Source organism: Oncorhynchus gorbuscha, linkage group LG11 (assembly GCF_021184085.1).
Source record: "Oncorhynchus gorbuscha isolate QuinsamMale2020 ecotype Even-year linkage group LG11, OgorEven_v1.0, whole genome shotgun sequence".
Lineage (NCBI taxonomy): Eukaryota > Metazoa > Chordata > Actinopteri > Salmoniformes > Salmonidae > Oncorhynchus > Oncorhynchus gorbuscha.
Genome location: NC_060183.1, coordinates 39527381 through 39539972, shown reverse-complemented (window position 1 = coordinate 39539972; position 12592 = coordinate 39527381). Strand labels below are relative to the sequence as shown.

Sequence of the window (12592 nt, the reverse complement as noted above, 5' to 3'; positions counted from 1 at the left end):
CAGATATAACAGACTGACCTAGCCCCCTGACACAAACTACTGCAGCATAAATACTGGAGGGAGGCTGAGACCGGAGGGGTCGGGAGACACTGGCCCCATCCGACAATACCCCTGGACAGAGCCAAACAGGCAGGATATAACACCACCCACTCTGCCAAAGCAGAGCCCCCACACCACTAAAGGGATATCTTCAACCACCAACTTACCATTCTGAGACAAGGCTCTCCGCCACGACACAACCCAAGGAGCCCCTGTAATAGGGTTAGAGGCAGAGAATCCCTCCGTTCACCTTCACACTCCTGGGCCAGACTACACTCAATCATAGGACCTACTAAAGCGATAACTTAAAGGTTGAGATCGAGTCTGCGTTTCACATGGGTAGAAAGACCATTCCATAAAAATTTAGCTCTATAGGAGAAAGCCCTGCCTCCAGCTGTTTGCTTATAAATTCTAGGGACAGTTAGGAGGCCTGCGTCTTGTGACTGTAGCGTACATGTAGGTATGTACGGCAGGACCAAATCGGAAAGATGGGTAGAAGCAAGCCCATGTAATGCTTAGTAGGTTAGTGGTAAAACCTTGAAATCTGCCCGTGCCTTAACAGGAAGCCAGTGTAGAGGCTAGCACTGGAGTAATATGATCAATTTTTTTGGTTCTAGTCAAGGTTCTAGCAGTTGTGTTTAGCACTAACTGAAGTTTATTTAGTGCTTTATCCAGGTAGTCAGAAAGCAGAGCATTGCAGTAGTCTAACCTAGAAGTGACAAAAGCATCGATTCATTTTTATGCATCATTTTTGGACAGAAAGTTTCAGATTTTGCAATGTTATTTAGATGGAAAAAAGCTGTCCTTGAAACATTCTTGATATGTTCGTCAAAAGAGATCAGGGTCCTTCAGTTTTATTTGAGACGACAGTACAACCAAGATTATTTGTCAGATTTAACAGAAGATCTCTTTATTCCAGTGAATGATTATGAACACAAGTGTTCGTATTGCAGCTATGGTTTGATATACAAGAAAGGGGGATATAACTATAGGCATTTATTCATAACACCAATACATAAACACATTTCGTGATAGTTGTATGTGTGTTACAATAACCTTCATCCGATCATAAGGGTCAAACTTTTTATACCCGATATCACACACTAACAAACTGAAAACGTGTACAATTAATTGGTGGGAGAAGTCTCATCACTTGCATGTGTAACCCTTGTAGCTGTAGAATCGCGGCAAACTTGCTTCCTGTTTCTATTCAGTCGCGTTCGTGTGGGTCAACCAAAAACACCCTTACGATTGGTTGACAAATAGTGCCTTCCACAATACAGGTGATTGCTGTTGGTAAGCAGTACTGCAGCGATTTAAAGCAGAGAGGAAGAGGATTTCCAAATCCGAGGAAAATCTGTGTCCCTCCAGCAGGTGGCATTTTTCGTTTCTCCCACCAAGCAATGAGTTTTGTGTGGTCAGTGTCGAATTTGGTCAACAAAAAAATGAATGTCTTATTTGATCGAATAGATGTTTCGTAATGCTTAAGTTGAGTATACTGATATAAGTAGGACAAGTGACATCCAGGTAACTTTGCAAAAAAACACTTTATACAGTAGTCGTCTGCATAATCATGTTGAGTCAAGTAACGTAGCATCCCATTGAATACCAGCGGTTGACGTCACCTCATAATGAGATGTATACACCAATCCAAAGAAAGGACAGGCTGGAGCTAGACAGCCAGTCATGCCGCGTTGTTGACAGCGATTTGTTAGGGTGGAGAGACGTGTTTTTTGTCGGTATATCCATAATATTTCCCTAAAGGTAACTCCCATCAAAAATGGCATGCCCTTTGATCACGTTTAAAAAAAAAATGTATTAAAGCGAAATTGTCAAAAGTTTCCTGACTGCTGAGTTTCCACTATTTACCACAGCCACAAAATCAAAATATCGTAAAGATAAAATAAAACAATTTGCTTTTTGGTCTTATATTAAGGTTAGGCATAATATTAGCCGTGTGGTTAAGGATAGGGTTGCGGTTAAGGTTTAACATCAGATTTTAAGAAGATAAATGGAAGAAATGCGGGGTTTATGAATGTGAGGCTGTGTTGACCCTGGTAACTTTGATACAGCTATCACATACTATACCTTCTTTGCAGTTATCTTCAACCTATCTTAATTTCCCGCTGAAAACCGGATGTGGGGATTCATGTTTAGCCACGATAGTGGAATTTGCGCATCACCTTCAAAATAAAGGTTCCCCAAACGGATTGAAATGTTTCATTTATTTTACTAGACAAGTTGTTATATAAATGAAACAAAAGACAATAATTAGTTAATTTGAAACAACAACAGATAAATATCTGAAATCACACTGTGGATGTATTACACTTTAGAATTGCATGGAGGGCAGCATGACCTATGGATGTTGTGCCAATGAAATTAGGCATCAGCTTACTTACTCAGTAACACTCACAGAACACAACTGTGTAGAGTACACACACATTATAGCATCTTAGCTCTTATTGCAGGATTTTGACTGTGGGAATTCACCTTTCCAGTCAATCTATTGTGTGTATTGCACTGTGCAGCCTAACCTATGGATGTTGTACCCATGAAATGGGCCACGCATGCCTCCAACTCCAGCATCAAGTTTGCAGTAGTAGGCCCGATTACCAACAATCATGAGACAGTCTACAGGGAGGAGATGAGGGCCCTGGCAGTGTTGCCAGGAAATTAACCTCCCTCAATGTCAACAAAATGAAGGAGCTGATCGTGGACTTCAGGAAACAGCAGAGGGAGCACCCCCCTATCCAAATCGATGGGACCACAGTGGAGAAGGTGGAAAGCTTCAAGTTCCTCAGCGTACACATCACTGACAATCTGAAATGGTCCACCCACATAGACAGTGTTGTGAAGTCGCAACAGCGCCTCTTCAACCTCAGAAGGCTGAGTAAATTCGACTTGGACCCTAAGACCCTCACAAACTTTTACAGATGCACAATTGAGAGCACCCTGTCGGGCTGTATCACCACCTGGTACAGCAACTGCACCGCCCTCAACCGCAGGACTCTCCAGAGGGTGGTGTGGTCTGCCCAAGGCATCACCGGGGGCACACTGCCTGCCTTCCAGGACAGCTACAGCACCCAATGTTACAGGAAGGCCAAAAAAATCATCAAGGACAACAACCATTGGAGCTAAGGCCGGTTCACCACACTATCACCCAGAACGCGAGGCCAGTACAGGTGCATCAAAGCTGGGACCGAGAGATTGAGAAACAGCTTCTATCGCAAGGCCATCAGACTGTTAAATAGCCATCACTAGCCGGCTACCAACCGGTTACTCACCCCTGCACCTTAGAGGCTGCTGCTCTATATACATAGACATGGAATCACTGGCCACTTTTGTAATGTTTACATAATGCTTTACTCATCTCATATGTATATATTGTATTCTATTCTACTGTATTTTAGTCAATGTCACTCTGACGTTGCTCATCCTAATATTTATATATTTCTTAATTCCATTATTTTACTTTTAGATTTGTGTGTACTGTTGTGAATTGTTAAATACTACTCCAGTTGGAGTTTGCTATACGTTGTTATTTTTTATTTTTTTGTCAAATTAACAAAGTATTGTCTTTTGTTGAATTTATATAACAACATTCCGATCTTATTTATCATTATCTAGTCCAAATATGGCATGATTCCACTATTTGTATCCGTTTGAATCGCTTTCAATTAGGACCTTTTATTTTGAAGGCGAACCGCACATTGCACTATTGTGGCTAGCTTTATACAGGTCCCAGCTAGGAAGCTAACGCGAACTCTGTGCTAGTGTGTTCTGAGAAAATGTCTCCACTAAGTGATAATCCAGCTGAAAAGGAAAGGTGGGTGATATTAGATTCATATATCTTGTTTTCCCATGAAACGTTATTGAGTTGAAGTCCTACCTGTGAACAGAAAAACAAGCGAAGACAGCCATATGTGTTAGCTAAAACTAGCCAGCGTGTCTACGAAAATCGGTAACTTAGGCAACTTTGAAGTCAGTTGGCTAGCTATTTTCTTCGTTTCAAATGAAAATACGTTTTAACTTGTAATAGTATCATTGTATTGTCGGTTGCAGTTGAGACGGCAGCAGTGTTTGCTAGCTAACATGTTCTAGACACCAAGTTATGAATAGCTAGTTAGCTAACATGTTCTGATTTCTTTTGCAGGTTTATCTGCATATACCCTTCCTATGTAAATAGTAAGAAGACCCTAGCAGAGGGGAGACGGATACCTGCTGAAAAGGTAAACCAAATCTGCAGCATTCTTCTAATTTATTTGGTTAAATAAATGGTGGACTACTTATTGCCGATTTGTTGGTAAATGGACACGCATACAAACCACTTATGGTCTAACTTTACCACACATATACACCACTTAATACTGATCCATTATAGCCTATGCCCTCAAGAGTGTGGTGAGGGATATGGCTGACATCTTGGTTTTCCTCTGTACTCAACCAGGCAGTGGAGAATCCTACATGTGCTGAAATCCGTGATGTGTTGACAGCAGCAGGGGCAAATGTTCTTGTGGAGGTAATGAGACATTACATCAATAATGAGTTGCATAGCTGCATATGGTGCTTTACAGGCACTCAAAATGCTTTACATTGGAGGGGAATGCCCCATTCATTACCATTGTGTAGCTCTCACCTAAGTAATTCCACGACAGCCATTTTCCATCGTCAAACGCGTCACCATAGGTTAGGTGTATTGCCTGATTATAAGTCTCTAATTGTTGTTCAATTGACCAACCACAGAACAAGATGTACTCTAGAGAGTGGAACAGAGACGTGACGTTCAGAGGAAGAGTACGTGTTCAGTTGAAGCAGGAGGATGGAACTCTCTGCTCAGACAAGTTTGCATCACGTGAGTGTTTGTGAAGGAGAGGAGCAACACCCTATGGTTCAAATTAGCCAAACTGGAAGGAATGCAGTCTGTTTTCACCATCAACTGATCTCACAGCGCACAGTTGTGTGTGTGTGTGTGACCATTCAAACAAATATGAATGCTTTGCTTTCCTTCTGATTGTCCCTAAAGGTAAAGATGTGATGATCTACTGTGCTGAGATGATCCCCAAACTGAAGACCAGGACCCAGAAGGGTGCAGGGGCAGACTCCGGCTCCCAGCAAGGGGAGGGCAGCAAGAAAAGCAAGAAGAAGAGGAAGTAGAGGCCCTGCCCAGTCACACAAAGGTCCCCATATTACTTTTCAGTTTACTGTAAGAAACTAACCAACCAAGGAAGGAAGTCTGTCCCAAGGAACTGGCAAGTGTCAAACAGAAAGTGAGTGAGAAAATGCTAATTTATGTGATGTAATGATTTGGCATTGGCCCATATGTACGGCGCTATGGGATATGCCGTATGTGATTATGCCAACAGTCAAATGTAAACATTTTATATTTTGTGAATTATGTATACATCAAAGTATTCTGTTTCAATTGCTTGAAGGGAAATAAAAGTCAAATAGACAATGATTGCTTCCACTTTGTTCTGACAGTAAGAATCAATTGCATTACCTTTGTCAAGTTGTTATGGAACTTTCTTAACTTTTACCCATCCCTTATTTGCATATATATATATATATATTTTTTTTTACAGATATTATATAAAATAAATGACTTGAGGTCACATACAAAGAGGGAGTCAAATGTTTTCATTTGTTTCAATTAGGCATGTTTCAAAAAATATAAACACAACGTGCAAAAATGTCATTGCATTTAATGAGTTCCAGTTCATATGAGGAAATCGGTCAATTGAAATAAATTAGGTGCTAATCTATGGATTTCACATGACTGGGAATACAGATATGCATCTGTTGGTCATTAAAAAAATAGGCCTCACAATGGGCCTTTATCTCGTCACTGTATTTTTGTGAGTTCAAATTACCATCAATAAAATGCAATTGTGTTCGTTGTCCGTAGCTTATGCCTGTCCATACCATAACCCCACTGCCACCATGAGGCACTCTATTCACAACACTCGCCCACATGACGCCATACATGTGGACTGCAGATTTGAGGCCGGTTGGTTGTACTGCCAAATTCTCTAAGGCGGCTTATGTTAAAGAGAAATTAACATTACATTCTCTGGAAACAGCTCTGGTGGACATTCCTGCAGTCAGCATGCCAATTGCACGCTCCCTCAATTTGAGACGTCTGTGACATTGCGTTGTGTGAGAAAACTGCACATTTTATAGTGGCCTTTTATTGTCCCCAGCACAAGGTGTACCTGTGTAATGATCTTGCTGTTTGGTCAGCTTCTTGATATGCCACGCCTGTCGGGTAGATGGATTATCTTGGCAAAGGAGAAATGCTCACAAACAGGGATGTGAACAAAATTGAGAAATAAGGTTTTTGTTTGTGTGGAACATTTCTGGCATCTTTTATTTCAGCTCATGAAATATGGGACCAACCTTTAACATGTTGCATTTATATTTTTGTTTAGTGTATAATGTAAATGTTTTGTTCAGTCAAAACCATAGACCTACACCTATGCAGTGTTTCTGCTTTTATTTGATTGCTTGCTTTAAGTTTGTGCAGAGTTGTCTCTAATATATGTGATTAGATTTGGGAGCATTTAATTATTATTTTTTAACGTGTTAACGTTTAGAAGGTGAGCTCAACGATAATGTAAGTTTGCAAGTTTTCAGTATAATTTTTTGGTGAATTCTTGCGTTGCACCTGTTAAGTTTTTGACTTGAGTGGAAAATACTGCGACATAATGGTAATATTTTAAGACAGTTGTTTTGCATATAAAATGTGAAGGCCTTATAAGACACAGTTTCTGCTAAATTCTATTGTATTGTGACAAGGAATCTGCGCTCCATTTTCTAATTATACAAACTAACAAACAACATTCTGAATGTATTGTAGATTGAACTGTTTTAATTATAATTCAGTTAATTTAGTCTCACATGGTATTATAGACAGTATGACTGTGGACATCAATCTTTTTTTTAACCTTTATTTAACAGGTAGGCAAGTTGAGAACAAGTTCTCATTTACAATTGCGACCTGGCCAAGATAAAGCAAAGCAGTTAGATTCATACAACAACACAGAGTTACACATGGAGTAAAACAAACATACTGTCAATAATATAGTAGAAAAATAAGTATATACAATGTGAGCAAATGAGGTGAGATACAAAAAAGGCCATGGTGGCGAAGTAAATACAATATAGCAAGTAAAACACGGGAATGGTTGATTTGCAGTGGAAGAATGTGCAAAGTAGGGATAGAAATAATGGGGTGCAAAGGAGCAAAATAAATACAGTATGGAAAGAGATAGTTGTTTGGGCTAAATTATAGGTGGGATATGTACAGGTGCATTAATCTGTGAGCTGCTCTGAAAGCTGGTGCTTAAAGCTAGTGAGGGAGATAAGTGTTTCCAGTTTCAGAGATTTTTGTAGTTCGTTCCAGTCATTGGCAGCAGAGAACTGGAAGGAGATGCCAAAGGAAGAATTGGTTTTGGGGGTGAACAGAGAGATATACCTGCTGGAGCGCGTGCTACAGGTGGGTGCTGCTATGGTGACCAGCGAGCTGAGATAAGGGGGGCCTTTACCTAGCAGGGTCTTGTAGATGACCTGGAGCAAGTGGGTTTGGCGACGAGTATGAAGCGAGGGCCAGCCAACGAGAGCATACAGGTCGCAGTGGTGGGTAGTATATGGGGCTTTGGTGACAAAACGGATTGCACTGTGATAGACTGCATCCAATTTGTTGAGTAGGGTATTGGAGGCCATTTTGTAAATGACATCGAATAAAGTCGAGGATTGGTAGGATGGTCAGTTTTACAAGGGTATGTTTGGCAGCATGAGTGAAGGATGCTTTGTTGTGAAATAGGAAGCCAATTCTAGATTGAACTTTGGATTGGAAATGTTTGATGTGAGTCTGGAAGGAGAGTTTACAGTCTAACCAGACACCTAGGTATTTGTAGTTATCCACATATTCTAAGAGCCGTCCAGAGTAGTGATGTTGGACAGGCGGGCAGGTGCAGGCAGCGATCGGTTGAAGAGCATGCATTTAGTTTTACTTGCATTTAAGAGCAATTGGAGACCACGGAAAGAGAGTATGGCATTGAAGCTCGCCTGGAGAGTTGTTAACACAGTGTCCAAAGAAGGGCCAGAAGTATACAGAATGGTGTCGTCTGGGTAGAGGTGGATCAGAGACTCACCAGCAGCAAGAGCGACATCATTGATGTATACAGAGAAGAGAGTCGGTCCAAGAATTGAACCCTGTGGCACCCCCATAGAGACTGCCAGAGGCCCGGACAACAGACCCTCCGATTTGACACACTGAACTCTATCAGAGAAGTAGTTGGTGAACCAGGCGAGACAATCATTTGAGAAACCAAGGCTGTCGAGTCTGTCGAGTCATGAATGATTGTTAGTGAAATCACCAAATTTTTTGTGTGAAATTAAAAAATGAAATTAGAAAATGAATGTATTTGCCTCCCGGGTGGCGCAGTGGTTAAGGGTGCTGTACTGCAGCGCCAGCTGCGCCACCAGAGACTCTGGGTTCGCGCCCAGGCTATGTCGCGACCGGGAGGTCCGTGGGACGACGCACAATTGGCCTAGCATCGTCCGGGTTAGGGAGGGCTTGGCCAGTAGGGAAATCCTTGTCTCATCGCACACCAGCGACTCCTGTGGCGGACCTGGCGCAGTGCGCGCTAACCAAGGTTGCCAGGTGCACAGTGTTTCCTCCCGACATATTGGTGCGGCTGGCTTCCGGGTTGGATGGCGCTGTGTTAAGAAGCAGTGCGGCCTGGTTGGGTTGTGTATCGGAGGACGCATGAATTTCAACCTTTGTCTCTCCCGAGCCCGTACGGGAGTTGTAGCGATGAGACAAGATAGTAGCTACTAAAACAATTGGATACCACAAAATTGGGGAGAAAAAGGGGTAAAATTCAAAACACAAAAAAAGAAAGAAAATGAATGTATTATGTATGTACAGTATCAGTCAAAAGTTTGGACACTTACTCATTCAAGGGTTTTTCTTTATTTTTGCTATTTTCTATATTGTAGAAGACATCAAAACTATGTAATAACCAAAAAGTGTTAAACAAATCCAAATATATGATATATTTGAGATTCTTCAAAGTAGCCATCCTTTCCCTTGATGACAGCTTTGCATACTCTTGGCATTCTCTCAACCAGCTTCCTGAGGTAGTCACCTGGAATGCATTTCAATTAACAGACATGCCTTGTTAAAAGTTCATTTGTGGAATTTATTTTCTTCTTAATGCGTTTGAGCCAATCAGTTGTGTTGTGACAAGGTAGGGGTGGTATACAGAAGATAGCCCTATTTGGTAAAAGACCAAGTCCATATTATGGCCTCAACAGCTCAAATAAGCAAAGAGAAATTACAGCCCATCATTACCTTCAGACATGAAGGTCAGTCAATCCGGAAAATGTCAAGAACTTTAAAAGTTTCTTCAAGTGCAGGCGCAAAAACCAAGAGCTCTGAAGAAACTGGCTCTCATGAGGACTGCCACAGGACCGAAAGACCCAGATTTGCCTCTGCTGCAGAGGATAAGTTCATTAGAGTTAACTGCCCCTCAGATTGCAGCCTAAATAAATGTTTCACAGAGTTCAAGTAACAGACACACCTCAACATCAACTGTTCAGAGGAGACTGTGTGAATCAGGTCTTCATGGTCAAATTGTTGCAAAGAAACCACTACTAAAAAACACCAATATGAAGAAGAGCCTTGCTTGGGCCAAGAAACAATAGCAATGGACATTAGACCAGTGGAAATCTATCCTTTGGTCTGATGAGTCAAAATGTGAGATGTTTGGTTTCAGCCACCGTGTCCTTGTGAGATGCAGAGTAGGTCAACGGATGATCTCTGCATGTGTGGTTCCCACAGTGAAGATGGGAACCACACTGTGATGGTGTGGGGGTGCTTTGCTGGTGACATTGTCAGTGATTTATTTAGAATTCAAGGCACACTTAATCAGCATGGCTACTACACCATTCTGCAGCGATACGCCATCCCATCTGGTTTGCGCTTAGTGGGACTATCATATGTTTTTCAACAGGATAATGACCCAAAATACACCTCCAGGCTGTGTAAGGTCTATTTGACTGAGAAGGAGAGTGATGGAGTGCTGCATCAGATGACCTGGCCTCCAAAATCACCTGACCTCAACCCAGTTGAGATGGTTTGGGATGAGTTGGACCACAGGCTGAAGGAAAAGCATCCAACAAGTGCTCAGAATATGTGGGAACTCCTTCAAGACTTTTTGAAAAGAGTGTGCAAAGCTGTCATCAAGGCAAAGGGTGGTTACTTTGAAGAATCTAATATATATTTTGATTTGCTTAACACTTTTTGCTTATTACATGATGATGATGATGTGTTATTTCATAGGTTTGATGTCTAAAATATTATTCTACAATGTAGAAAATAGTGAAAAATAAAGAAAAACTCAAATGAGTAGGTGTGTCCAAACCTTTGGCTGGTACGGTATGCATTTAGTTAGAATATGACTGACATTCTGTATCAAACAACTAGTGACAACATGCATTTCTCAGAGGATTATGGTCATTTCTCTAAGGAATATGGGGATTAACAATGGGACTTGCACAGAAGAGTATGGGGATTAACAATGGGACTTTCACAGAAGAGTGGGGGGGAGTTTGACTTGTATTATGACCAATTCAATTAAACGTATTTCTCAGAACAAGGGCATCCATCCATACGGGTGGTGTCTATGGTCCTATACAGCATTACCTGTGTCCTCGGTATCCCAGGCAACAACTTTGTCATTTGGTTAGCTAGAGCCACACTGAGTGGCTGCTGCCAACACACTGCCACTGACTCAACTCCAGCCACTTTAATAATGGGAATAGATGGGAAATGATGTAAAATATGTCACTAGCCACTTTAAACAATGCTACCTAATATAATGTTACATACCCTACATTATTCATCTCATATGCATACGTATATACTGTACTCTATATCATCTACTGCATCCTTACGTAATACATGTATCACTAGCCACTTTAACTATGCCACTTTGTTTACATACTCATCTCATATGTATATACTGTACTCGATACCATCTACTGTATCTTGCCTATGCTGCTCTGTACCATCACTCATTCATATATCTTTATGTACATATTCTTTATCCCCTTACACTGTGTATAAGACAGTAGTTTTGGAATTGTTAGTTAGATTACTTGTTGGTTATTACTGCATTGTCGGAACTAGAAGCACAAGCATTTCACTACACTCGCATTAACATCTGCTAACCATGTGTATGTGACAAATAACATTTGATTTGATTTGATTTAGAGTCAAGATGAAGTGAACAGTCAACACCATCTGGTTTGTTATCCTGGATGTGGCTGACCTGCTCTGCTGTGTCTCCATCCCTCCATCCCTTTCTCTATTACTGAAATCATACTGAACCACCACTGGAGAGGCTATGTGCAAGGTGTCTTCACTCTGGTCCTTATCAGTTTGGACCACTTTGCCCTGGTCATCCTGCCTTTCTGGGCCCAGAACCACCGGAGCCTCACCCTGGCCTGGCTGCTGTGTGGTCTGGCCTGGGTCCTGGCCCTGCTCCTGAGCCTCTACGATCTACAGAAAAATAGTATTCCTTGAATATATGAACACGTCACTGTGCACCCATCACCACCTAATAGACAAAACTGAGGGCAACCATCCGGCCATCACAGCTATCAAAGCCACCCACGTCATCAGAGCACTTCAGACTAGTGCTCGGCTTCCTCATCCCCTTGTTGGTCATCGCTGTCTGCTACCTGCTCAAATCCCAGAGGGCCATCTGGATCATAATGGGTGTTGTGGCTGTGTGCTCTATGTGCTGTCTGCCATATCACATCATAGGGCTGGTGATGCAGTATGGAGGGGAGGCCTCGGGAGACATGGCCCAGGCCCCGGACCCCCTGGCCGTCTCCTCTGGCTTACAGCAACCCTCTTCCAGTGTGTCTTTATGGGTCAGGACTTAAGGAAGAGGGTCAGGGTATCTCTTAGGAAAATATTTGAAAATGTATTCAGCAAGGATGTGACCACATGTTCCTCTGGACATTCGCAGCGGTCACGGTTCACAAACTCGTCTGAGGCTCAGGTCTGAGTCGGAAAGAAGAAAATAAATAACTCCTGTCTCAAAGATACTCAATATGTAGATGAAAAAAAACACGTGTTGGTGTTTTCTGACTTGTTGAGGCACTGAATGTGCATGATTAATGAATGAACAGTAGTTAAGAAATTAGACATTGAGCCAAACAAAAGACAGTTGGACGTTCAGTCCATGCTTGGAATGTTGCCTGCATTGCTTTTAGTTTTAAGCTGTTTGTGTCCTAAAACTCGTATCTCTGTTACACTTACAGTGCCTTCAGAAAGTATTCACACATCTTGATTTCTTCCACATGTTGTTGTGTTACAGCCTGAATTCAAAATGGATTAACTTGATATTGTTTGTCACTGGCCTACACACAATAACACATCATGGTAAAGTGGAATACGTTTTTTGCAACTTTTACAAATGAAAGAACAAAAACAAGAACTGAAATGTCTTGTCAATAAGTATTCAACCCCTAT

General features: G+C 41.6%; 1 protein-coding gene and 1 pseudogene across 1 annotated transcript; both read left to right on the top strand.

Moving 5' to 3' along the window:
• Positions 1-3731: 3731 nt before the first annotated feature.
• Positions 3732-5500, top strand: srp19 (signal recognition particle 19). Its single transcript, XM_046368084.1, has 5 exons — positions 3732-3868; positions 4196-4271; positions 4490-4561; positions 4786-4894; positions 5066-5500. Exons 1-5 carry the CDS (start codon positions 3831-3833, stop codon positions 5194-5196), a joined length of 426 nt encoding a protein of 141 aa, XP_046224040.1. The 5' UTR covers positions 3732-3830; the 3' UTR covers positions 5197-5500.
• Positions 5501-10505: 5005 nt separating this feature from the next.
• On the top strand, positions 10506-12125 carry LOC124047655 (annotated as a pseudogene).
• Positions 12126-12592: the final 467 nt, after the last annotated feature.